Below are 25,411 nucleotides of genomic sequence, written 5' to 3' on the forward strand. Positions count from 1 at the left end.
CATATTTACACATGGGATAAAGTGGATGATTTAATGAAATAAATAATGTTATTTTATTGTCATGACAGGAATATTCCATATGTATTTACTTCTTAATGTTTAGTTGCATCACATCACATCACATCACATCACGGTGAGGCTGATTTCTGAAAGGGACCATTGAGGAAGAGCTTTTTTTTAAGCTTTCACATTTCTAAAAATTGTATCTAGGGTACCAGTCATAGGTTTGGACACACTTTCTCATTCAAGTGAATGGGAAAATGTGTCCAAACTTTTGACTGGTTCAGTTCTTACTTTGGGTTTTGTCCAAATTCTGGAGAGGGTAATGCAAATGTAATCTAAATGTAAGAGAGTGGGCTAAGGAAACCAAATTAATTTCAATATAGGCTAAAGATAAAGTAATACATCACATGCTCACTGGCTGAGATTATGGCACATTGAATTATAGACAAAGACAAGTTTAAATATGGAGGTACGCGCTCAACTCTCCACTTCTTCTATGAAATGCACGGGAGTTAAAATGATATTGGGGTGCAGACTTTGGAGTTTGTTTCAGAAATTATACAGAAAAAAACCTTAAAAAATATACTTTAAATATAGAATACAATGTCTTTTGATTTGGGCTACAACGTAATTTCATTGGACACTACATCAAATCAGCATGTTAAATGTGTGAAGTCAATTATCCATGCGTGGAAATCACCTGAGTCTGCACTATTCAAGTCAAATGTAGTCTATAAGCTATCAAGTGAAACGGTGATTTGTCTTCTCAGCTTATCTTAATGTTTTCCTCTGACAGGTAGTCAATGTGAGAGATAAAGCATAGACATTTCTATAACAGAAAGGCTAAACATTTGAGATAACAGAAATAAAAGCTTAGAAATAAAAAGTTAGTTCATTAAAATATTGTGTGATATTATTGTTATTACCTATTCATAGGACATATAAAGCGTCTCCACTGAGTTGTTTCATTGTGATTTTATAATTTTACTGCACAGGACGACAAAGATGTGACAGCGGAGCAACAAACAGTAAAGTTATCTGAAGATGCGATCAGGTGCATCCAGGCAAATTATCTGATTCAGCAAAAATATCAAATTATTTATCAAAATAGTTAAATCACTGTGATAATATTGTTTATATTTTGACAGACTGTTGCATTTCCTCCTAACTGATTGGTTTAGTTGTGGCTGAAGCTACAAAGCATAATGCAAATATTTCATAAAAGTGTTTATAAAAAGGTTTAAGGGGCACGTGAGCAAACACCAGTGAGGATCCGTACATCAATGAAAAACAACAGGCTAATTGTTATCATCATAATGCACCTGCAAAGGGGTATCCAGCCAAAGGAATGCCGGTCTGTTATGAATGTGTGCAGTAGAGTCTCCTCACCTGGGTCCAATTTTAATTTACTACAGATCAAAAATAATCAAAGTTTGGATTCACATCTCAATCAAACTGAATGAAGTTATTATATATATAGGCTATAAAATTTCCCTCTCTACCTTGATAGACAGACTAAGGCCAATGCGCAACAATCAGCTACCAGACGGAAATTATTGAGAGATATTTCACATAACGCATATTTAATGTAGCCTTTTGAAGAGAAAATTCTGAACTGACTGACTTTGTTTAGGTTTGATTTTATTTTATATATTATTGTTATGATGTATTGTGTTAGCGTTAATAATTCTGTTGGTAGCATAGAAGCCTCATAATTGATCAGGTTTAACAACTGCGCCGAAGCCTTCATCCACATCAAAGCGCAATACTTTGACGCCATCTAGTGTTTCAACTCGAGATCAATTCTAAATTCAAATCACTGCAACTATAAAGACAAAATTTAATCATACAGCATTGAGCTGGGCTATTTTTATTTCTATTGTCTGATTCACAATGAATATAGAACAGAATAGATACATACTGTACATACATACATACATACATACATACATACATACATACATACATACATACTGTACATACATACATACATACATACATACATACATACATACATACATACATACATACTGTACATACATGCTGTACATACATACATACATACATACATACTGTACATACATACATACTGTACAGACATACATACATACATAATGTATATACATACTGTACATACATGCTGTACATACATACATACATACATACATACATACATACATACATACATACTGTACATACATGCTGTACATACATACATACATACATACATACATACATACATACATACATACTGTACATACATACATACTGTACAGACATACATACATACATACTGTACATACATACTGTACATACATGCTGTACATACATACGTACGTACATACATACATACATACATACATACATACATACATACATACATACACACACACACACACACACACATACATACATACATACATACATACATACATACATACATACACACACACACACACACACATACATACGTACATACATACATACATACATACATACATACATACATACTGTACATACATACTGTACATACATGCTGTACATACATACATACATACATACATACATACATACATACATACATACATCAAATAGGCCTACACCCTCAAATATTTTTGTATCATAATTTTCATGCAATGCTATACCATCATATCATGTCATATTTACAGTGTTTTTAAATAAATAATAAATGTATATACTACGGATAGTTGTCCACAGTTACCCATCTGCTGCTGTCAGTAATGTATTACATAACCTTACGTGCTCTTCCTATATGAGCACGTAGCGCCACCGTGAGGCCAAGACACAGTAACGTATCAGGAGCAGCAGGGCTGGGCGGCAGCGGGCTTGCAGAAGCAGAAGCAGCTGAAGCATCGCTGTTCATAAAGCCTCTACATATCGGATGCTGATTAGCAATAGAGCACCTGGTAAGTGAGATTTATATTCCTCAGCGTGTTTTTTATATCAGGCTGTCCCCGATGTCTCCCGCTCCTTCCTCAGCTCTGGAGATGGAGACGGTGAAAATGAGCATCTCTGTGTTTGCGCGACAAACCTATATGTCGTCCATAATGGGAGAGCCTTGGCTGCACATCAGCAGACAGCCTCCATAACCTGATCTGGTGTGTTTTAAAACACGTGATAATTGTTAGTTTGTCTAAATTAGCCTCTGTTTGGATTAAAGAGCGTGCGTAAGTGATTAGGGATAAAGGATCAATACGCTGTCTACAGATGACAAGTCTGTAATAAACACCCACGGCAGGTACATTGTAGCCTCACATGTATATACACAGTAGCTTCACATGTATATACACTATAAGGTGCATGATCACCGTAAAAGATTAGGTTATTGTGATTGGATATTCCTCTACAGATTTATTATATGACTCTATGATAATCGCTGGATGTAGACATGGCCTAACTGGGCTAATTTTCATGCTCTGTCATTGGCCGACTATAACCCATCGGCTGCCGTCGCTTGTAAGTACAGTTGATGTGTTGTCATCTCCAGAGGACATTTAAATCTGAGTGGATGGTGCCGTGCGTGGTCAAGCGTCTAAAGTGGAAATCTGGGCCACTAGAAGCCAGCCTACTGAAAGGGTTAACCCGTCCATCCCTCAGAATGGGAGAGGGAGGCTGTCATATCCCGTTCGGGTTGAGATGATGCACAAACAGGAGCCCCAGATATGACAAAGTGTGCGTAATTAAATCCCACTAATTCATCTATGGCTTCTTCAGAGCGTGAGTCAGCAAGGCCTGATACTCCTGCAGAGGGAGGACGGGCTCCTTGTTTCAGTGAAAAGAGCTGTTGTGCTGTTCCATGTGCATCATGGGAATTCTGACAACTGCATGGAGATCATATGAGAGCATCATGGGGACCAGAGATGTGAGGTTTCAAGGAAAAAAATTACTGCTCTCTGCCTTCCTGCCTCTGTCTGGCCCCCTGTGTGCTAGTGTGTGTGTGTGTGTTTGCATGTGTGCGTGCGTGTGTGCATGTGTGCTCTGTCTGACTTCCTGCACAGCATCCAACTTAATTAACTGTCCTAATGCACATGTATCTCTGTATTTCTGGATGTCATGTTTCACATTTTATCCTAAGTCATCCATCTCTTTGTAGAAATATCTGACTCCTCCTCCTCTTCTTCCTCAGTGGTGTGGCACTGGATTTGGTGACGGGGCAGGCGACTCTGCAGAGTATAACTCAGTTTGAGAGTTTAAAGAAGGATGACTGGAATTCTGTAAGCTGCTAGTCGATTTATTACACTTATAGTTAGTTTTTCTTTCATGTTGTTAGCTGCGCTAAAGTCAGAAAGAAGCATGTCAGTGCCTTCGGGTGATACCTAAAATAGATCTTGCACATATGACACTCACACAGATGTTTAAGTAATTTGCTTACTGTAATTGTATTAAGTAGCATGCCTCATTCACGCCTGTTAGCACTGTAAGAACATTTCTTTTTACTGATCTAAGCATGACTCATATAGACTCGTCTAACTATGTTGCTGTTTTCAGCAGAGTGTATTAAGGGTCAAAGGTGAGCTATTGAGATGAGTCTGACTTCCTGGTTCCTGGTGAGCGGAGGGGGGACGCGTCATCGTCTCCCCAGGGAGATGATCTTTGTGGGAAGGGACGACTGTGAGCTTATGCTGCAGGTATACATTCATCAACAGTCATTCTTCCTGTGGCTGGATTATTATCTGAAGCACTGAGATTAGAATGGATTACAGTGATTGACTGGATTTTGTGTGATTTAGTCCCGCAGTGTGGACAAACAGCACGCTGTCATCAACTATGAGCCGAATACAGACGAACATAAAGTGAAGGACCTGGGCAGTTTAAATGGGGTGAGTTGCTGCTTTATAATTTGATTCTTTATACATTTATACTCATGTCGTTATGTAATTTTAAGAGTTTGATTTCAAAACCGAATAAGTCTGTTTTTCAGATTGTTTGCTTCTGTTGTTTGCTGTTTGCTTCATGATTCAGCATCTCTGAACATCTCTAAACTATAGATAATGTTATTGGTGTAATCATCAAGCACTAAGATGTCCTCTATCTGTGATTTTTTTTCATTTCTAAGGCTGTCACTTGTTCAGGAGTAAAAAAGGCTTCATTTTCAGTACTGATGCCAGTTTGATACTTGGTAGTGATCACAAAATGATACTTTTTTGATACCTTGTTTTCATGAGAATAAACACATTTTTCTACAAATCTATTTTTATTTTACAATTTATGACAAAAAAGCAAAACTTGAAAACAATTTTAATATTGTCTTATCACAGATAAAACAGTGTAAAAATAACAAAATTATGATCAAAATCTGGTCAAAAACAAGACTAGGATTCTGACCAAACATTCGGTCCAAACATTTGATGACTGACAGTTTTCAGGATTTGGTGCACAAACAGCAGATAATCTTATTTGTGAACAAAGCTCTCACATGTTCTTAAACGCATTCTCTTTTTGTTTGCAGACATTTGTCAATGATGTCAGAATACAGGAGCAAATGTATGTCACGCTGAAAATTGATGACAAACTGAGGTTTGGATACGATATCCTTTGAATATTGTCTCGTATTATCTGTCAAGCCCAATGACACACAGCACAAGGTCAGTGAACATGGACAACACTGTAACTGTATCTGTTCTTAAATAGCTTTGCTCATTGCACTCTGCCTGCTGCATAATAGATAAGGCTATCAGTGCATGGTTCTTACCCCTGCAAAGAGCTCACTGTCTTTTACCTTAACCTGCCTCACATACCAACCTGTTCACTGTGGTGCGAGGAGAGCTACATATTCCAGAGGAAGCCCTCAAGGTTAGACAGCACTTTGTGCATGTAGTGAGAAAACTTGTAGCCACAGTTCATGTGTTTACAGATGGGGTAAATGTGCCTGCTCAAAACAGTGCAGCCAGAAATTTCATGTATTTTTTCATCAGTTTGTAAAAAACAACTGAGACAACTGGAGTTTAGTCAAGGCGAGAAAAGAGTTCTGCTGAACTAGGTGAAATACACTTTTCAAGATGAATCTGACCAGGTAGCTTTAGAAAAGATAGGATTCATCTTAATGAAGTAGATGAAAGTCCAGCAGTATTATCCAGAATGTCTTTTTATTTATATACTATGACTGAGATCAGAAAAAGACAGAAATGCATATCCTGGATTTATGCACTATAACTTTTTGAGGCACTGAATGCTCAAACAAAATCTGCATGTATTTCTACATGATCACTAGCTTGAACGTCCTGCTTGGCCTCCGCTACTCTAAACTCTCTTTGCTGCTGTTGTCTCGTCGATCAGCATGAGAAGTTCAGCAGCCAGCTTCAGCTGAACCAGAAGAGGCCTACAGAGGGGGAGTCATCTAAACCCTCTGAGGCAGCAGCAGCACCAGTGTGCGAGGGAGCCACGGCCAAGCCCTCCGAGGCCAGCAGGGTGGAGGAAAAGACGCCAGGTGAGAAGAATAAACCAGGATACTGTGCATGAGACACAGGTTACAATACTGTTTGAGCATGTCACTGACTCTGCAGCTGTAATTCATGCATATGCAGCAGTCCAACCAGGAGCTTCGGGATAATATATTGATGATTGGCTATAGAGCTGCAATGATTAGTCGATGAATATTTTCAGCTTTTATGTGTCATATATGACGGTAAACTGAATATCTTTGGGATTTTGACTGTTGGTTGCACATTTTAATACATCTCCCTGAGCTTTGGGAGTTATAACACACAACTCATACACTAAACGATTAATCCAGAAAATAATCAGCAGATTAATTGATAATTAAAATAACTGATCTGCTGCTTTTCTCTTTTTTATATCTTTGTATGCTGCATATCTTAGGCATATCTGTTTGCTGGACAAATCATGATTAAAATTAACAATATTGCAGTCCTAAAGTAGTTAGTAAAGTCAAACGACAGCCATTGGCCAAAATTAAGCAACTGATGGATTTATGTCAGTCTACACTTCTTAAGCAGTTTTGAATCTTAAAGTTTTAGTAGATTTACTTGCTATTCCCATGTAAAACTAAGTGAAAGGTCTGTTTTTTTCAGGGGATATAGCACTGTTGCATAGGGGTACACCCCTCTATGGCCAGCCTGCTTGGTGGGGAGATGGAGACACTGATCACCAGCACTCTGGGAGGCCCGAAGAAAAGAACGCAGACCGGAAGAGAGAAAAAGCTGAAACAGGTATTTACTATTCTGCATACATGTTACGTGAAAGATACTACTGTATGTTATTAAGTAGTAATAATTAATATCTCAATTTTTGCTACTTGGCTATTAGCTATGAAGATGATCAGTTTTGATAAATACTGTAATACTACTTCCCTTATGCGTAATTGCGCTAATTCTGACAGACACCAAGAAAAACACAGAGATCCAAAAGTCTGCCCTGCAAACACCCTCCAATCAAGAGCCGAGCTACTTTGAGATCCCAACCAAGGATACTCCCTCAGCAGGTAAAGTGAGTGGTGAGGCCCCCTCTCGAGAACAAGAGGCTGGTGCTTCTGCTGCAGAGCCCGTCCATGGCCATGCTTCTTTCACTATTGAGTTTGACCCTGGGGCAGGTAAAGTGACGGTCAAAGATCGAGTGGCTAAGGTGGGCCCAGAGACCAGGCCACGTCCTAAAAGGGGTGTGGGGGAGGAGCTGAGTCCACTTCAGACAGCCATGGTAGCGGCGGAGGTAAAAGTTGCAGATTGGTTGGCCCAGAATGAGCTGCCACTGGCTCTCAAAGAGACGGTTGCAGAGGATGATGGAGAAAGTGTGAAGAGCGATGTACCTGTGCAACTGAGGAGTCTTAAAGGTGTGTGCATCTGTATTTAACATAAGATGTGTGTATTGCTTGTATTGCGTCTTGCCTCTTTCTTTTCATTCTGACTCATTACCTCCGTCTATGCCTCTCCCATGCCAGACAGTAAACATGAGGATGGCACACAGAGTGACTCAGAGAACGCACTTGGGGAGCAGCGCAGGGCTGCAGCTCTTGAGGAGCGCTCATGGGGACTTTGGGGCGGTACAGGGATGAAGATCAGAGAGGGCCGTGCTAACGTACCAGAGGGGCTCTTTGCAGAGGAAGACAGTCCTGCACGCCGTCGCAAGTCTTCGACTTCCAAAGTGGCAAGTGGATTTGTGGAGAGGCGACGTGGTTCGGCACCACATCAGCAGAGTGGTCGTGATGAATGCTATCACCATGGAGATGACTATAGTGACAGAGGGACCTACACCATTGAGCTGGAGAATGGAGATCATGAAGAAGAAGAGGCCAGGAAAATGATTGACAAGGTGGGGAAGAAGAAACTTATAATGTATCTCTTTTCTTTTCTTTTCTGTCTTTTTCTTTTCTTTTTCTGTAAACGGATTCTAATTTCATCATAAAAGAATCATCTTATACATGTATGTGTATACTTCACTTGTGTGTATGTGTGTATGGTTCAGGTGTTTGGTGTGGATGAGCAGGAGGCTGTGTGTGTGTCCAGGCTGGGGAGTACTGACCAAAGAGAGAGGCTCCCCACCCAGAGGTCTGGTACCAGAGACAGAGGAAAGCCAGGGCGCATGGAGACAGAGGTGCAAAAACTGAAAGCATTCTTCCAAAGTCTAGTTAAAGAACTGTCTGGTGACTGATGGCTGAAGATTAGCAATCTAAAATGTCTCATCTTTAGCAATGTTTACCCAATACTTCTCCCTTGTATCCTTCCTTCTATCTTTGTCCAGGTCCTGTCTGAGGAATTGGTGGTGGGTGGTCCTCGCTGGGTCTCGCAGTGGGCTACTCTAGCTGCCAGCCACATTAGGACAGACCCTGAGGGATCAGGTGGCGAGAGTCATGTCATGGTCACAGAGGACAGAGGTACATGTGTAAACTGTCATCAAACAGGAGAGAGTATTCCTTTCCTAGGATTCAGATAAATATTGCAATAACTTCAGGATGTTTTTTAAAATTTGAAGCCACACTATATACCTTTTGAAAGAAAAGAAAATATTTCACCTAGAAATGAAAAAGTGAACTTGTAAGAAAAAAATGTACCCTTGCATAATTCAATACACTCAGGGATTCTGAAGGTACAGCCTCACTTAGTCTGGTATGGCCAGTAGCTTGTAGTGGCTAATGTTAGCTAATGTTAGCAAACTTTAGAGAGATTGCTGTGTAACTGATATTACTGAGTCATTACTGAGAATCCCTTTGATAGTCTCTTCTTTATCTTTGATCTGTTGACTTTCCTTTTGTCAGAGTTTCTGACATACAGCTATTAATGTTTTTCCCCCTCAAGCTTCATGTCTATGCTTTAATGAACAAATTCACATAGGGGCTTTCTCCAAGGGATCCCTACACACATTTTTAGCACCAGTAAAAATGACTGCTTCACAATACATTTAAGTATTAAGAACATAATTACATCTCATGGTTCATCCGATAGAAAGAGATTTGCTGTATTAAAACCACAGCACAGATTGCTACCAGTGCACCAATTCTAGTAGTATACCATTAATACACCTTCATCTCAGAACTCACTTTGCTAATAATTTTTCTCTTATTTCAGCTGAAATAAGTGAGTCTAGCCACTCCTTTGCCTCATCTGGCTACACAGAGCGTAAGAGGAGAACTCTTCCCCAGCTGCCTGGTGAGGAGGTTGCCCTAGGGAGGAGGACCCCAGGTTCAGGCCTGCGTTCAGATATGGAGAAACAGGACACAGAGCTACAAGAGAAGGAGAACCAGGGGGAGAAGATGACCAGGGGGAAGAATCGGCCTGGTCACAGCACAGGGGGTGTGGGCAGCCCTAGTCGCTCCTCCCCAGCCAAGTCGCAGGATAGTGGTGGTGGGAAAACAGGCCAGCCAGGTGTATTGGCCAAGCTCCCTCCTCGTCCAATGACCAGCGGGGAGAAGAGAATGGAGGAGGCACGGAGGAGGAAAAAGGAAGAGGAGAAGGCCAGGGAAAGTTGTGGAAAACCATTGTTGAGGCAGGAGAGTTTTACTGTGGAGAAACCAAGCTCCAACGTGCCCATTGAGCTCATACCACGTATTGATGGGCTCACAGGTAGCAGAACTCAGAGTAAGGAGGCTGGCATCGACAGTGCGACACTGCAGAAAGACTCCGAGGCTGTTGCCGCCTTTTTAGAGACCACTGTATCAGACCAAGGTGATCCGATAAGTCAGTCCATTGAAGGCTCCATGTCACCAGAGTCAGACGTGGACACAACCAGCACAGTAAGCCAGGCTGACGGAGCAAGGAAAGTTGTCCACAAACGCCGGACTCTTGCAGGACAGCAGAAGGAGAAAACCGTAGTGTGCTCATCCAGCAAAAGCTCCACTGTTGGCCGAGAGACCCAAGACAGGAGGGTCAAGACTAGAACATCTGCTCCTCAGCAGCCCAGCCGTCCCTGGACATCTCTGGACCTCACTGATGATGACATCAACTCCAACTCACTCTTCTCTGACTCCCAGCCCACCTCCACACAGGAATCCAGAGGCTCTCATGCCAGATCCCAGACAGGGAGCACAACAGTGGGGGCCAGCACCAAATCTAGTAGGGCTAAGATCACCCAGGCACCTGCCTCCTCTGCAGCCAGTAAAGCCACCAGTGTCCCCAAGCCCAGGCCCACCAGGGCATCCCTGCTGAGGAGAGCCCGGCTGGGGGACTCATCTGACACTGAACCTGCTGATCTTGACCGGATGTCAGTGGCCTCTGAGGCCTCCACCGCTAGTTCTACATCCAGGACAGGAATGGCAAGAAGGGGAATGTCCAGAATAGAGGCTCTGGCGCAGCCAAGGAGGCCAAGAGTAGGCTCCCCATCTGCCCAGAGTGACTCAGAGGCCACTGTGACAAGGAGTAGAGGTCTGGGGGCCCGGAGTGCTGCAGGTGATTATGCCATCAGACAAGGTCTAAGAGGGTCCAATATGACCTCTATGTCTGGACCCAGAGCCAGGGCTAACAGTGCCTCCAAGCTGCCTGACAAAAATAAAGGCACCTCCTCATATGGAAATGTCACACCTGCATGTAAGTATTGTTTTCAGCAGTAAACAACATGCTCTGATGTCAATGTTTCAATGGTCATTTTCACTGCAAAAATATTATAAAATTACCTATAAAAAAAAACCCTGCTTGTACAACTAACAGTCTCTTAAAAATCAGCCAAAAACTTTGCTACACATTTCAAGCGCCATCTAAACTTACCTTCCATTTTTTCCTTAGCTGGCACACGGTGGCGCCGTGTACCCATGGAATATGCCTCCACCTCAGAGGACGAGTATGGCTCAAACCGCCACACATCCAAACAGGGCCACACACGGCCATTCCCCTCTACTCGAGTAGCCCAGCTCGGAGGTTCAGCCCCAGCTACTCCTAGTCCTACAGGACTGGCTGCCTTGAAGCAGAATTCCAGGGAACAGGACGAATATATGAGAGACTGGACAGCACACAGTGAGGAAATAGCCAGGTACGTAGGTGAGAGGTACTGCAGTGCAGTTGGAGAGCAGTGATGAGTCATGATAACAGGTTTAAGGCCCTTATTAAATTGTTAAATATGCTATCTGTAGGCTAGGCATTGTTGGGCTGTTTTGGGTAGATTGTCATGAAATTTTGTTGGAGGATAAATCCTACTGACTTTAGTGAAATATCTCAGCATCCACTTGATGGATTTCCGCAAACCTTTTACAGACATTAATGGTTCCCAGTCAATGTATCCTAACATTGGTGATTCCTGCTTTGCCCCTAAAGCCAACAAGAGGTTGGCATTTGCAGTTTTCAGTGAAATCGGCAATGGATCACAATTACATTTGGTGCAGACATTCATGTTCTCCCCAGGATGAATTGCAACAACTTTGGTTATCCCTTAACTTTCCATCACCAAGTCAAAATTTTAATCTGGTTGACCAAATGATGACCAAATACCTGCAAAACTAATGGCATTCCCATCAGCCTTAGCTGTACTTTGTGTTCAGTGCTAACTAACAAGTAGTAGAATAAGATGGTGAACATGGTAAACTTGTTAGCATGCTGAAGTTAACATTTTGCTCAAAGCATCATCTCATCAGATACAGCCTCATAGAGCCACTGGCCACAAGCCAGTCTTGTTGGAAATGATTTTTGATGGTTATCAACTATTGTATAAAGTTAATGAAATGAAGATCAAAGAAAAAAGATTGGTTGCACATATATGATTGATGGTCTTTTCATATTTGTGTTTCTTCAACAGAATTAGCCAAGACCTAGCCAAAGACCTAGCCATGCTTGCCCGAGAGATTCATGATGTAGCTGGAGAGATCGACTCAGTCAGTCCTGCAGCCACTGACCCTGGAGCTCTGGTATCGTCAAAACATTATACAGTACAGCAAAACATTGTTTCTCTATCATGGTTCTCATTTATTTGCTGCTACCTAGATTAAAACTGTTCTTAACAAAACAGGGATTTACAAATTATGTAGAAAGAACAGTGCAAAAATATAATCTGATAAAGTAACATTCCTTTTGTATGCATTTTAATTCTGTTTTAGTTGGAGGAGCGTGTCTTTGATGACAACTTGGACCTGGGTGGTCCCACCACAGATCAAAGCAGCAGTCTGGCAACCAATGGGCGGACTGTTGAGCTCCGACCCAGGGTCTCTAGTGGACACGGGTCCCGCTCCATCCGCCGACAGACATGGAACAGAGATGATGTGAGACCCTCTTTCAATATTAAAAATCATTGAGTCCTCAAAATGCACATAGGCTCTTGGCATGCCATGGGGGTATTCTAGTTGTAAAACACAGATGTTTTTCGTCATCAGGTCTTATAAATATGAACAAAGCAAGAACCCTGTGAAGTTACAGTATATATACTTTACTGTGTGTAATATGTAAAATGTAGTCACTCCACTGAAATTAAAGTCTTAAAATGTATGACACACAAAGTTAGTCTTGACTCTTCTACAAATTATCTTTGTCATAATAGATGTGCCATTTCCAAACAAGGGCAAGAAGAGAGTGACACATCATCATGATTATTATGGATGATCAAAATTTGGACACACCTTCCCATTCACTGGAATGAGAAAGTGTGTCCAAAGGTTTTAATGACACTGTGTATTAAAACAATATTATGTAAATCTAAATTATTATCACAATTAATGTCAAAGTTTTCTCCACCTCAGTTTCTACCTCAACTGTTTAGTTGATGGTGTTGATAATTTACTGTTAGAACACATTATAGTATATCATAAGATCAACACGTCACTATGTACCACAGTTTGCCACTAGAGGGAGCTCCTTACATGCTAACCATGCTAACTCAAATGATTCTACTTAATAAAAATGACACTGAGTGTTTCTTTACATTATCCATCAGGCGGTGCTAGATAGTTTACTACTAGCATCTGTGAATCAACTGTCAACTAGGATACGTCAGACTGTCGACAAAACAACCTGCAAAATCAGGTGAGCATCATGCTAAATCATGGTCATATTACAGGGACATTGCTCCTTGAAGGGATGTGATGTCATGCTAATTTGTTGTGTATTTGATACATGCAATACTCAGAAAATGGTAGGGTAGAATTATAAATAGGAATATACTGTATATTGTTATTTTGTTTTTTATGTTGAAACTAGGCCAACTAGCACAGTTTGAGTGGCACATCACAAAGGTTTACACTGACATCCAGCTACATATCTTACTCATGATCACACACAGGATGACAACTCAAAGGCCTTTTTTTCATTCCTACAATATGCTCACCACCCAAAAATGAAATAAATTTTTCAGTCACTTAATACTTCATCTATCAAGAGCTACATTGAACATATTTTCATGTATTTTACTTTAATCTATTTTTGCTTCAACCTGGTCTCCAGGATCCTTTTCAAGGATAAAGAACGGAAATGGGAAGAGATTGAGAACAAACTGCAGGCAGAGCATGACTCCTTACTACTCAAGAGCTCCAACAAGGTGACGAATCTTTCTCCTTTTTACACTGTTTTCATTTTTTATCTGCTAAAGGCTACCAAAGGATTGCACTAAAAGCTTAAGGCATGTTGTGTTTTTAAAAAGTAAAAACCTCTGTTCATAATAATCCTGTGTTATTAATCATGGCTGGCAGCAGCTCTAAAGAAAAAAGGTCACAGTGAAAAAATTGAAAGTGTGCATGCGTTTTGCAGTCATTTATGGTTGCGCTACTCCCCTCTGATGTCTATGGTTCACTGTGGGTGGAGCTCTAGTTGACGACAACTACACTCATTACGTAACTGTAAGTGCGATAAAAGCTTCGGTAGTAAAAAGCCAATGAGAGTAATTTAATCCATGCAAAGGATGGACAGACACCAGAGGGGGGTGCATGGACCAACTATTTATGCATTGAATTAAAATGTGCTATATCAGGATAGGTAACATTATCGGGATATGAGATTTTGGTCATATTGCCCAGCCCTATGGACAGTCATAATTTTTGCAAGTGTAAAGATGTGTACTTGACAGCTGTGAAGGAACAATGATCAGACACAGGTTATTCAAGGAAGTCTAATCAGTGTAATGTTTGCTTTTTGGCATTACTTTAAATGAATTAACACAAAAAGACAGAGAGTGAAAGGCAATTCGTTATGGCTACAGTAATTAAATATTTTGCCTTAGAATTTATTCACGTCAGTAATCCATTAGCTTTCCACTGAATGGGATTAATGCCATACAGTATCAAATCCACTCTCTTTCTTTGTAGTTGTGCAAATCACAAAATATCTGATTACTTACTGAAGCAATCATAGTGAGTGCTGAAAGTATTACAGCTGTCTGGGGGATCAAATCAAAGATACTTTAGTCAGTTGCACATGCCATTAAGATTACCATGCTAAATTCCTATTTTGGAGAAGAGAGAACACCAGATATGGTTGATTTGATGGAGAGAAAAGACTTATGAGCTGTTGTTGCAGGTGCAAAAAGTTAGAGTCCTAAGAACTACTGCCTCTCTCCAGGGGCAGGGTCATAAATCCTGCCTTTAACCCAGTCTGGCCTTGTGTGAACCCCTGAAGAGATATGTCTATCCACTGCGCTGTCACAGGGCTCATAAAGCATTACTGAGTGTCTGCGGCTCCGCTCCAAACTTATTTCTGCAGCAACGAGGAGATGACTTGAGTTGATTTATTTTGTGTATGAACTTTCACTTCCTCACTTCCTGGACGAGCTCTTATTTTTTTTTAATTTATGTTCTCTTAATAGGAGATTTCAACTATTATTCAAGACCTGAAGAGAGTGGAAAGACAACTGCTTGGTATGGATCAGATGCTTCTCTTAAAGCTGCTACAATCAATATTTTTTACAATAACAATGGATCAAATGACTATGTGTCATGTGAAGGATGTCACTCATAATGATGAAACCACAGAATTATCATCCGACTCTGCTGTCGTCCTGAACCCCACAGATTGTTCTAGCTTCTTTCAGCCCAGTGCTTTAGTTTTGGTTTCCCATCCGCAGTTTTACTGTTTTGGTTCATTTTCATGGCTCTCATAGCATAATTTCTGGCTGCAGCAGGTACCTGTGTTCAGCGAAAAATCTCTAAAAACCCACTGAACACTACCCGCTCAGCATCCAAATGGCTGACTTAGCAACTAGCTGGTGAGCATAGCATAGCATGTTGCAGCCAGATATGTCCCTCAGGAGTTAGTTGACATGAAAAACAGAGCTAGAAGGAGAGTGAATGTTTTGCATTTTTACATTCTTACATTCATCATTCGGGCACAAACACAACTTCAAATGAATGCTAATGTTGCTCCTTATCTGCTAGATGCTAACAAGTTAAACTTAAACTAACTTGCTGATAATATGTCAATGTTGTATTCACAGTTTGTTGGCCAAAATGTTATTGCAAGTTTTTAGTGAACTATGTGTACTAAGTGTACAAGTGTATTTTTTGCAGTTTGGAAGCATGTTAAATTGAAGAGCACTTATTTTGAATGTTTGTTCTGCTCCAATCTAACAGCTATTGATATGATGGTGGATCCAGATGGCACCCTGGATGCCCTGTCCAGCTTGGGCCTGACCAGCCCTCTGACCGACCAGAAGATCAGTCCTGGGACCCAGCAGGGGGCGTCAGTGCTGCATCCTGGAGCAGAAGCTTCCTCCAGCACACTCTCAGCCTCCAAGCAAGAAGGAACCACTGCTGAACCGCAGGGACAGTCAGACCATGCGCAGGTGGCAGAGCGAGACCCAGGGCCAAAACCTACTTCGAGATCTTATAACTGAGGACTAGTTTAAAATGCATCCTTTATGTGGGACTTATCCTGAAGCCCTCAGAAGAAAACCTCAGTGCGAAGTTAAAAGATTTTGAAGTATTTGGTTTCAGATGAGGTGAAAGAAGGAGAGCGATGCCTGTTCCATTTGAATGCCTGACTTCCTGATCTATCAATCAAACTGATTCATGATGGGACTTTGTAAAAGTCCAACACTTTTAAAATAACAGTTTTTGGGATGTCAAATATACAGTATGAAAACATTAAAGTATTATTTGGTTGGCTGATGAAGAAGCTATGACTAATATACAGTAACTCATCTGTGTTTTTGTGTTGCAGCGCATTCTTATTATCCATTATCCTTAAAGACGTGAAAAAAGAACAGATGTTAAAGATCACAGGACAGAATGAGGTAATTTTTCCTAATTCCTGTTTGGATTCTTTTACTAGATTTTGTTCTAAATCAGAGCATCTCTAACTTTTACAAAAAAAAAAGTGAAACTAATTCTTTCCTTTATATTATGAGCCTTGAAATCCTTGTATCCGAATCATAAGCTTGTCAGTCAGCTGACTTGATGCCAGTGCAGAGACCCAAAGTAGGAAGGTGCAATGGTGTCAAAAAACCCTTCAGCAGAGGTGTGTGTGAAAAGTGTTCTTCTATCCTGCCATAGACTAACTTATAAAAAATAAATATATTGTCAACCTGTTGCAATTGCAATTCCCAAGCCTGTCTCAGTAATGAGTTTCCATCAGAAAAGGCTGTGTTGCTTACTAGCTGGGGAAAGAACTGGTTATGTACAATATGTACCTGTGTATGTTAATAATGTTTATCATAGTTAAATCAAAAACTCCAATCCATGCCTTTTTTTTCTTGTGGCGATGTAATTTGAAACCAGTGTATCAAAGATAGACAATGTGTGTTAATAGATACTATAAAATCCAAATGTAGCTCCCAGAAAGGTTTTCCTCTTCCAAATGTATTTTGTCACAAGTGCCCTGGATTAAACAATCATTACCATCGGAAAGCAGAGATGTTACAGTTTATAGTAGAGGGGGAAGTAAAAATGTTTCTTTGCACATTTCAAAGCTAATATATGTTAATATTCATCTCTGAGGGACCAGGACATCATGTGCCCCTATGACGCTCCTTTATCATGTCGATGTCCGTGACCAAAAACAAAGCAGGGTTGACAGCCAGCTGCCTGTAGAGGAGTGTTTTGTCAAATTATTTTCTGATCACAAACAAAGTGTTGTGTTTGAACCAGCATAGACAGGGGCTACCTCCGAGTCCTGCAGCTGCAATTTATCGATAACGATGCAATGGAAGGATGGACAGTGTAATGACTGTAGGTTTTCCAATGTCTTGCCTCATATCAATGTTTACACATGAATGTAACCTGATCAGAACTGTTGAAAAAGATTTTAGCCAAAACAACTTTAATAAAGATGAATAATTGCATTTTGTGCTCAGCACCTACTGTGCTTTGTCCTTAATTCTGTTTGAGCATTTTGGGGAATTTTTGTTTGGATGTTTTGTATGAAGTTCTTTTTTTCTTTGTAATGATGTTAGGTTCCATGTTGACCTTGCAATACCTGTGTATTGTTTGTCTCATTTCCAATAAAATGCATGATAATCATGAGCTATCTTTTGTTTTGTTTTGTTTTTTTTACATAAATTCCAGTACAATTGTGCAGTTTTGATAAAAATGGCACTAAAATTATTTTTGATAGTCATGAAAAGCAACAAAGGTAATAAGAGTGCATTTATTCAATTACTGTACTCAGTACAGTTTTGAGGTACATGTACTTTACTTGAATACTGTCATTTTATTCCTCTTCATGCTACCTCTACTACATTTCAGAGGGAAATATTGTACTTTTTATTTCAGTACATTTATATGGCAGCTGTAGTTACCAATTTGCAAAACATTTAAGTTTATAAAATATGAAGCATTGTTAGGTTAAATGACCCAGCAATATATAAAATAGTTAAAAAATGTTCTCCACCACGATCAGCTATAACATTAAAATGCTTCTTACATTTATGATAATAATAATATAATACAGTAACAGTCTAAAAAGGTCATTCTGCATTATTAATGATTTTACTTTGATACTTAAAGTGCATTTTGCTGATACTCCTTCTGTACTTTTACTCAAATAACATTTTGAATGTAGAACTTTTACTTGTGATAGCGTATTTTTAGTCAAAAGTACCTCAGTACTTCTTCGGCCGTATTCAGACCAAATCAGGCGGTGCGGCGAAAACGCCAGTCCTCTCATTCATTTGAATGGGGGTAGTGCGGTTCGGCCGCGGCCGTTTTGGCCGCTGCGGCGCCGCACCGGACTGCGGCCGGAAAGTTGAGCCAGAGTCAACTTTTGGAGAAATGCAATCAGACGTCACTGCGGCTGAAGGCTGCGGTGACCAATCACAGCCGGAGATCAAACTGATCAGCGTTTTAAACTCTGCCATGAGGGAGAACAAAGACGCTACTAGGATGAGGGGAGGACATTTCTCTTCACTTGATAACGTTAAAAGTAAAGTTAGACTTTGCTGTTGGCTTCCCAACTCGTTTTAAAAAAGACGAGATAAAAAGAGAGAGACAGAGAGCTGTGGTCGAGCGAGCTAGAGAGTGAATGAAGAGAGGGAGCACTGGCAGCGAGAAAGCCGGTGAATCAGAGCAATAAAACGTTATTTTCTGATTGTTTCACAGCAGTTCCTTCTAGAGCACAAACAAACACGCCCAAAACCCCCCATACCTCCATTGACCCTGCGGCTAAACACCGCACAGCCTGATTTGGTCTGAATACGGCCTTCCACCACTAATTTTTGATCATATATTCCAGAGAAAATGATTATTTCAAGCCCTTCTCTACAAAAAGTGAATTACTTCATTAACGTTTCCACATCTTCCTTCTCTTTGCCACAGAAACTCCTCTGGGTTGCCATTACAACCTTCCAGATCCTTCCTCCACAAGCAGTCCAGTCTCCTTCCCTGTCAGTGTCTGGCCTCTCTCACGCTTTGCATAGGCAGACACACACGACAAATGAGGTTTTAGAGGCCTCACTGCCAGAGTCACTGCACTACTAATTGTATGTCTCCAGATATTCTGCTCCACTTCCTTAATCCTAAAAGCTGTGTCAGGGTTTTTCTCCCTTGCGGACAACATTCACCAAGGCTGCTAGTGCACTTCAACGCATCTGCAGGTATTCATCTAAGTGGGAAGAGTTTTGCTGGATTGTTCCCACTTAGTTTTATTAAGTTCAGCTTCCCTGTAGGCTTCTTTACTGCACTCATGCCGTAGGCATTTATTGTATGAGAATAAAATATTCATATCACTGCAGCTTTAGCACCGAGGTGTCGATCTGGACCTCCTTAAAATAAGAATTATGTGTCTATTTACTCATGTAAACATTTTAAACATTAACATGAATATAAAATAGTTGCCAGGTGATGCACAGCATGTGCCCTATGCACTATTCAGTGTAATTTGAGCTGCCACTGATGATTTAGCACCTATGCGGCCACAGAGTGAATAAGATGTATGATGCTATGCTGGGTGTGTGCAGGATACTGGAGGCATTTACATATTCTGCACCTCCTCATTGATGGACCATCATTGCTATGGGCAGTGGGGAGGAGAACAACAGATAAATGCAAAAAAAAAAAATAATTTGTCAGCAAAATGGGTATTCACATCCACTGGTGCATATTGCAGAATTGGTGCACAAGTGTTGTTAGGAAGGTACAGTCTAGCAAAAGTAATGGCTGATTGACCTCAAAATACGATATAGGTAAATCAATTGAGAGTGGTATCATTTTTCTCATGTAACTCTTGGCAAGAAAGCAAATAAGCACCTTCCCCTTAACATTAGACTATTGCTTTACAAAAATAATGACAACTATCATGTCCTTATTTTAAAATGCCCCACAGGAACTGAATTAATGAATCTGAAACACTACTTACAGTAATTCTGCTAGTATTGACACAGTGGCCACCGCAAAGTCAATTTTTCTTACACCAGCACCTTTTTGTATCCATAACGTAAATTGCGCAGGCTATAAAAACCTGCAGTCATCTTGTTAGTGTGTATGTATGTGTGTGTGTGTATTTGTGTGTGAGGCATATGTCGCCTTTCTCGACCGATGCAAAAGTTTTCTTCAGGTGAAGGTAGCTCAGGACATTCTGTCTCTGCGTATCAGTATTCTGTATGTGAGGCGCAAATGGGAGAAATTAGATTTCATACGGTTGCGCATGTGTGTATGTGTGTGTGTGTGTCTTCATGTCTGAAAGTCTCCTCACACTTTTCTCAATCAGATTACTCTCTTTCGCTCGCTGCTGCTGCTTTCTGCAGCAGCTCCTGTTGCACCTCCATCCAATCTAGAAGCCCACTGCACGCCCCTCCTATCCCGTCTGCACTGGAGACCAACTACACACGCAAAAGACCCACACCCTCCCCAACAGGTCTGTGGGAGTGTGAGGAGGCATTGGTGCTCTGGCCATAAACAGACCAAACAGGGTGGAGACTGTAGCTCAGAGTTATAAGGTTTAGAGAGCAATAGTGGCTGATTCAGCTACTGAGTGGTAGATAGAAAAGAAAAGAGGGGAGTGACAGCATCTGCTGTGAGTCTCTGTGTGTGTGTGTGTGTGTGTGGTGACTTCAGACTGTGCCTGTGCCCCAGCAGACAGCAGCACACAGGTCATCAATGGAGCTGTCAAATGATCCATGGTCGAGGGGGCAAGAGGAGGCTCCCCTGCCCCGTCTGTCCGAAATGAAGAGCAGCAGCTACAGTACTGTCCAGCAGCAGGCTTACTCTGCATCCATCTTTCTCCGATGCAAAGACAAGCTGGAACAGGTGAGCACAGTGTCAAGTAACTCTCAAACCTCATGACAACATAATTCATTTAACTGTACATCTGCTTTTGAGAAAATGAAGAGGTGGAGTTGAATCTTGGTGACCTATATTCAAACTCTGAATCTTAAATTGTAGTTTTACATCCAACAAATCAAAAGGTGGTATGTGACAATAAATCCCAGTCAGCCAAGCATCTAATTGTATATAGAAGGATCTAAAGCGTGTAAAACCATACCCAGAAGAAGCAATCTAACAGCCACATTGTCTAATATGCAATATGGCATCCTGTGAACCAGGGAAAGTTAGTTTCATCTACTGGAAACGCATTCATTCTGCATGCCTGTGGTGCATCAGCCTCAGCATAGGGAGAAGTGTGCAACTGAGCTCTTTTGCCTCAGATGAGAATTGATTACCACTTTCTTCACTGCTGCCACACACACACACATAACACAGACACAAACACACACACTACAAAAAGACGCATGCTACCTATTGAAGGATCCTAACTTCTTAATCACCAGAACTGTTTCTTTTATTTTCCTGTTTTCAATATGTCTGAGACTCAGTGTGTAATCCTTCAACTTTACTTCAGGATCCGGTAGATTTTAGCAGTAAATTCATATCTTACTACACTGGGCTACATTATTTTTCTCGAAAAATAAATTCAGTCACAACGCAGCGCCATGCCAATATGTACACCATACCATTACCACACACCTCTCCACAGATCTGACACAATTAAATACATAAAATATAGATTAAATACCTTTCCACTTTATTTACTTACATGAGGGTTTGTTAACAGCAGATCAATAACAAAGTCTTTACCTGCCACAAATGTGGGTCAGGTTTGATTTCTGGATGGTGCAATAACGTTGTTATTCTTCATTATATCAGAGCAGAGTAACACAGGCGTGTATGATGGAGGAGGAGGTGGAGTATAACCAAAATTGCTTACCAGGGCTGATGATAAATGTATGCAATGCTGCTGATATGATTGTGGGAGCTTGTAATGTTTATGCTTTGTCTGTAGAACTACATGCTGATTATTTTCAAGAAGGGAGACAACTAAAAAAATAAGTAAAGGGGAACAAGAGCCGCCTAAAGAGACGTGTATCCACTTGCAACAAGTTAGCTTAATTTGTAGCTTTTTTATGTTTGTTTTTTTTCAACATGACTGTTCACATGTTTATTTTCAGTCAAATATGGTGGAAAACGATGCCATGGGCATTCGTTTTTTCCTGCAGATAGCACCACCTACCTTTGACTATTTTTAACAGTTTTAAGTGCCAAATAACAACATCACAACACTGCAGCTGAAATGCTTCGCTATGCAGTTTTCCCATAATGTGTTTGCACATTCTTCTACATGTGGCCTGGCTGACATGAACTGCTGTAATTCTTAAGGCATTTGCAACCACATTTACCAACACATCCTCATAATTAAACAACAGTATAGGTCTAAAATTCAGCTGGCAAAAAACAACCTATGGTTATAGTTAGTTTTGGTTACGTTTCTGCCATCCATACAATATGCCACTTTCCAAGACTGTTACAAACAGGAGGTGAACAGCAGTCTCCTGCAGCAAAGTCCACTTTTTGCCATCTAGCTATCTAGCCACCCAACCCACCTCCTCCTAATGAGGCAAAAATTAATCAACAAATGCAGTATGTCTATGCTTCCATCCCTTCCCAAAAAACACAGGCCTTTATCCAAGCTGCCTTTTATTTCAAAAGTCTTAGAGAAAGTTGTTGCCAAACAGCTCACTGCTGTCTTGATTGCACATAACATTTTAGATAAATTCCAATCTGGTTTCCAACAGAAGCAATCCACTGAAACAGCTCTTCTCAGAGTCTCTGATGTGAGTGAATGCTCTGTTTTGGCGCTTCTGGATCTTAGCGTAGCTTTTGATACTGCAGATCACAGACTGAAAGGCTTAGGCAGTGAGTGGTCCCTACATGTCTGAAACTGCTGCTCTTTTGTGTGGTGTGCCTCAGGGTTCTGTCTTGGGTTCTATATAATTTGCTTTGTATATGCTTCCCTTAGGACATATTATTAGCAAATTTAAAGGTATCCTATATCACTGTTACACTGATGATATCCAACTCCAGTCTCTTTTAAGCCTGATGAGACTGACAAACTGACTGTTTTGCACAATTGTCTGACTGCCATTAAGGACTGGATGGCAAACAGTTTTTTTTACATCTAAACACAGATAAGACTTAAGTCCTTACCATTGCTTCTGATAGCTTAGCTTCCAAGGTTGCTAAGTGTATTGGGTCCCTTTCTTCAGCTGTACAGTCTAGTCTTAGAAATCTCAGTGTTATTTTTGATTAGTATCAGTATCAGTATCAGTACCAGTATCAGTTTTTCAACAAACATACATATCATCCTCCATCACATATCTTTGAACTGCAGTGGTGGTGGTGGGCTAGCTGTAGAGGCCAAAGAAGTAGATCCAGTGCTCTGCTATGGACAGACACTCAAACTGATGGAGCTTTCTGAATGAGACAGCCTTACAGGATCATTTTTCACTGCTGGATCCCAATCTGCACCCTATCCACAGTGCCTTTGGCATGTGGCCCAGCTGTCTCCCATGGCGTTGTGCCCAGTCAGCCTTCACTCAGCACATATCACCCTGACTCTGAAGCTATGGCAACATAAAAAAGAAAACACCACATCCTGTGCACGCATGGAAACCTGGTGCTGAGCTTTTGGTGTGAAGGTGAAACACCTACATTGAGATGTCCTTCATAGTAGTGTGATTGGATGGGGGGGGGGTTGGCATAATTCATGCGTAACTAAATTGTGACAATATGTCATGTTGCATAATTATAAATGTACGCCTGTAAGCATAGTTTAGGTAACAAAACATTAAGTTAAATTGGGTTGAAAAGTGGAAGTCTTTTGCATGTCTTGGTCACATATAATTGTTATTATCATGGCATGTTAATTAATATATTTCAGCATGTAATAGAACCTAAGTATACTGAAATACATCAGTGGAATGCTGTTGAAATAACCTAATCAAACCTTACTGGGACGTCAAAAACATGATGGATCCAGGGATCCAGTTCCCATTCTTGCAGTAAAAAAGTAATAACTGACCAAGACTAGTTGAAAAAAATATAGACCCCAAGCTTCTTACACTACCATATTTTTGTCATACACACACACACACGCACACACACACACACGCACACACACATACGTACACATTTTGCACATGCAAGCCATGTAGGCCCGGTGTAGTATGATGATTTGCTTCATTTTTGTGCAAAGTGTGAAAGAGCCTTGAAGTGTGTCTATTTATGTATAATTAGTTCCTCTTGTTGGAGAACTGTGCTTTACATTATCAGGCAGTGATGTTCTGTACAGACGGTCCAGAGGGAGTAGGGATGAACGGTAAAGGCTGCTGTGACCTTCGACCTGCTCTCCTGCAAACAGCAGTGCTTGAAAAGTGTACAGATCAAGGAAAGCTTCTACAGCTGTTCAAAAGAAGACAGGAAAAGGGACTGGTAGGCGTTTTATACGAGACCATTCAATGTTGCATTCGTACAAATGGTTAAAATTAAATTTAACATCATAGCAGTGACTGTGCACTTGGTAAATTGTTTATGTCAACAGTTTCATGACCGGCGCTGACTGTTGGCTCGGCATATCATAGCATCTTCAGCTAAAAATTGCCCTGTGCTTCTGTCTCACTGTTGACACCGACTGAGGATCCTTCTCTGGTCACTTTGTTCCTCTTCCTGTTTAAAAGTGTGTTTGTTTGACCCCATGTGTACAGCTTTAGAAACAATCACCTCTCCTGGGAAGTGACTCAAACCTTTCTGTCCCCTCTGTTTCTCTCTTTCACACACAGGGTGACGTGCAGAGGTCACCTGCCCCAGACACACACAGCAGGTTTCACTGCTGTGACTTTGTTACATTTTATTCCAATATCTCTCTGGGATGTCACAGTGCCCCACCAGTCTTAATAATTAAAACTCAGACTTACCCTGCATACTCTGGGAGTTACAATAATCAATCATCAGCTGTGTCATTGACACAATTACAATCCTATTCATGAGGCTTTAAAGAGAATAAGATATAGCTTATAATTTAATACACTTTTAAGATATTCTTGCACCCTGCCTCTCTCTGCACCTCTCTCCGCCTTTCATTACTCTCTCACCCCCCATTAGGTCATTCCTGGACTCATAAACGGAGCAGCAGCTTGCCTGCAGTCAACAGCATATGCTGTTTCCTGCTATTAGGCAACGCTATACTCATCTGTGAGAGAAGGGCTAGGGTGAATAAAAGGGTGTGAGAAAGTGTTTGCATATATCATTTTTTTTCCTAACCGAGGCCCT

The 25,411-nt window shown here is 40.8% G+C and overlaps 1 protein-coding gene across 6 annotated transcripts; it reads left to right on the plus strand.

Annotated features, from left to right (window-relative positions):
- The first annotated feature begins 2,644 nt into the window (after positions 1 to 2,644).
- cep170ab (centrosomal protein 170Ab) lies at positions 2,645 to 17,836 on the plus strand. 6 transcript variants are annotated; one of them, XR_006092963.1, is made up of 21 exons: positions 2,645 to 2,930; positions 4,151 to 4,238; positions 4,513 to 4,652; positions 4,755 to 4,844; positions 5,474 to 5,552; positions 5,759 to 5,817; positions 6,301 to 6,451; positions 7,056 to 7,193; positions 7,364 to 7,810; positions 7,919 to 8,289; positions 8,443 to 8,571; positions 8,719 to 8,851; positions 9,543 to 10,997; positions 11,193 to 11,436; positions 12,196 to 12,304; positions 12,494 to 12,655; positions 13,324 to 13,412; positions 13,830 to 13,923; positions 15,184 to 15,235; positions 15,947 to 16,608; positions 16,723 to 17,836. XR_006092963.1 is itself a non-coding variant. In XM_042398136.1 (21 exons), the coding sequence occupies exons 4-21, from the start codon at positions 4,548 to 4,550 to the stop codon at positions 16,207 to 16,209; spliced, it is 4,170 nt and encodes a 1,389-aa protein (XP_042254070.1). In that variant the 5' UTR covers positions 2,645 to 2,930; positions 3,739 to 3,886; positions 4,151 to 4,238; positions 4,513 to 4,547; the 3' UTR covers positions 16,210 to 17,836. The 6 variants fall into 6 exon arrangements, 5 of the variants coding, with proteins under 5 accessions (XP_042254070.1, XP_042254099.1, XP_042254062.1 ...); XM_042398136.1 differs by adding an exon at positions 3,739 to 3,886 and having other exon boundaries at positions 15,947 to 17,836; XM_042398165.1 differs by having other exon boundaries at positions 7,364 to 7,465; positions 7,574 to 7,810; positions 15,947 to 17,836.
- Positions 17,837 to 25,411: the final 7,575 nt, after the last annotated feature.

Source organism: Thunnus maccoyii, chromosome 2 (genome assembly GCF_910596095.1).
Source record: "Thunnus maccoyii chromosome 2, fThuMac1.1, whole genome shotgun sequence".
Lineage (NCBI taxonomy): Eukaryota > Metazoa > Chordata > Actinopteri > Scombriformes > Scombridae > Thunnus > Thunnus maccoyii.